This window comes from Sinocyclocheilus anshuiensis, unplaced genomic scaffold, assembly GCF_001515605.1.
Source record: "Sinocyclocheilus anshuiensis isolate Anshui unplaced genomic scaffold, SAMN03320099.WGS_v1.1 scaffold518, whole genome shotgun sequence".
Classification (NCBI taxonomy): Eukaryota; Metazoa; Chordata; class Actinopteri; order Cypriniformes; family Cyprinidae; genus Sinocyclocheilus; species Sinocyclocheilus anshuiensis.
Window position 1 is genome coordinate 271939 of NW_015544151.1, and position 1695 is coordinate 273633.

The 1695-nt window shown below is 44.8% G+C and overlaps 1 protein-coding gene across 2 annotated transcripts in view; it reads right to left on the bottom strand.

Annotated features, from left to right (window-relative positions):
- The window catches only part of LOC107695195 (serine/threonine-protein phosphatase 4 regulatory subunit 3-like), a 26874-nt gene extending 26041 nt beyond the window's left edge, over positions 1 to 833 (bottom strand). The window contains exons 1-2 of one of the 2 annotated variants that reach the window (XM_016495014.1): positions 235 to 833; positions 107 to 162 (exon numbers count right to left, since the gene is read on the bottom strand). In XM_016495014.1, the coding sequence (XP_016350500.1) occupies positions 107 to 162; positions 235 to 361 (183 nt within the window). In that variant the 5' untranslated portion in view covers positions 362 to 833. The remainder of the gene's footprint in view (positions 1 to 106; positions 163 to 234) is intronic. The other variant, XM_016495013.1, reaches the window with a different exon arrangement.
- Positions 834 to 1695: the final 862 nt, after the last annotated feature.

Here is a 1695-nt window from a genome sequence, read left to right on the forward strand (position 1 = left end):
TGTTTTTGCTCTACTACACACACACACACACACACACACACACACACACACACACACACACTGTTATGAGCGCTATGTAAACGAGGGAGTGCGCTGCTGGACTCACCTGCTGCTTCTGATACGCGGTGTCGGGGTTGATCTTGGACTCCAGCAGCAGAGAGCCTGCAGAAGAACAAACACACCGCGTCAGACGAGCTGCGCGACCGCGGGAGCTCCGTCAGACGCGTCGCTTACCGTCAGCCTCGCCGGTGACCGTCAGCGAGTCCGGCTCCGAGCAGCACACATGCCCGGTGCCCCGGTCCTCCCACTGCCGCTCCTCGTTCAGCGTGTACACCTTCACCCGCCGCCGGGTGTCGCTCATCTTTCCCGCACGAACCGAACCGAACCGAACCGAACCGAACCAGCACTAGCAGTCCTGACGCACAAAGCTAGCACTGCCTCGCCTCAGATCCGCGCAGCCGGCCGCCGCTCATCCTAACCCTGACTAATCCACACTAAACGAGCCGGAGCCTGGGTCCGGTTTGATCGGACCCTCGGAAAGACAAGCGTTTATATCACAACACTAACGTTAAACCTAAAGCTGACGCTACCTCCTATCAGTCATCTTCAACTCAGGAAAGCAGTTAATTAACCCTCAGATTGAGCCGAACCTCACACAACCCCGACCCATCCGAGCAGCACGGTACTCGGATGTTTAACCGCCTTCAGGTGTCGTTAAAGCTCCGATTAGCACGGAACGGCTCGAATCGTTCGAGTGTTTACGCGAATGTTCGTCTATCCGCCGATCGCCGCCATCTTGTGCGTCTTCTGAGGGCGCGGGGTTTCCGAGCGGGGGCTACGGCGGCCGCGCAGGACCCCGCCGTTACCATAGTTACCGCGAACTGAAGATGCTTACGGTGATTTGAGGAAGAGACTTTCAGAATTCTTCGTCACTTCAATTAAGATTATAATAATTGAATTTTATAGCACAGCCACCACAAAAACCAGTCTTTAGCAGCTCTTCTTTAAGATGATTCTGAGGTTGATGTAAACTCATAAGATGTAGTTTAATACCCAGCAAGCAATTTAGCGTTTAAAACGCGTCTATTAGCCGTCTAAACACAGACGTCTCGGCTAAAACGGCTGAACTTGGGCTGTCAGTGAACATCTAATAGACTCTAACCATAGCCCAAGCATAGACTAGTCATCAGTTAGCCCGCTGTTAAACCACTACATATACACAACAGGACAATCCATCCAAACAAACTCAATATACAGCTTTTATTAAGAAAAATAACATTTTTGACAACTTAAGACAATACAACATGATAAAAATACAAAAGAATTAATGACAAAATAAACGTTTATAAATACAATACACTTAAATATAAATATTATGATTTAAAAAATCAGGAATTTTTACCAACTTAAGATAATAAAAATGAAAAAATTAAATATTTTGATATTTAAAAGAAAAAAAAATCTAATACAAATCAAACCCATGTTATCACACTTAACATTAAAACATTATGGATAAATGACAACAACAAAAAAAAAGATGAACCCTTTTGTTGGTTTACTTTTAACAAATAAACCAACATTCACCCCTACCGTTTTATTTCATTATGTTTTCTGTTTGTACTGATTAGGTTTTAATGCTGCATTGCACATCTGAGCTATTTGCACTTATTATTTGTATTCTTAAGCTTTACTATC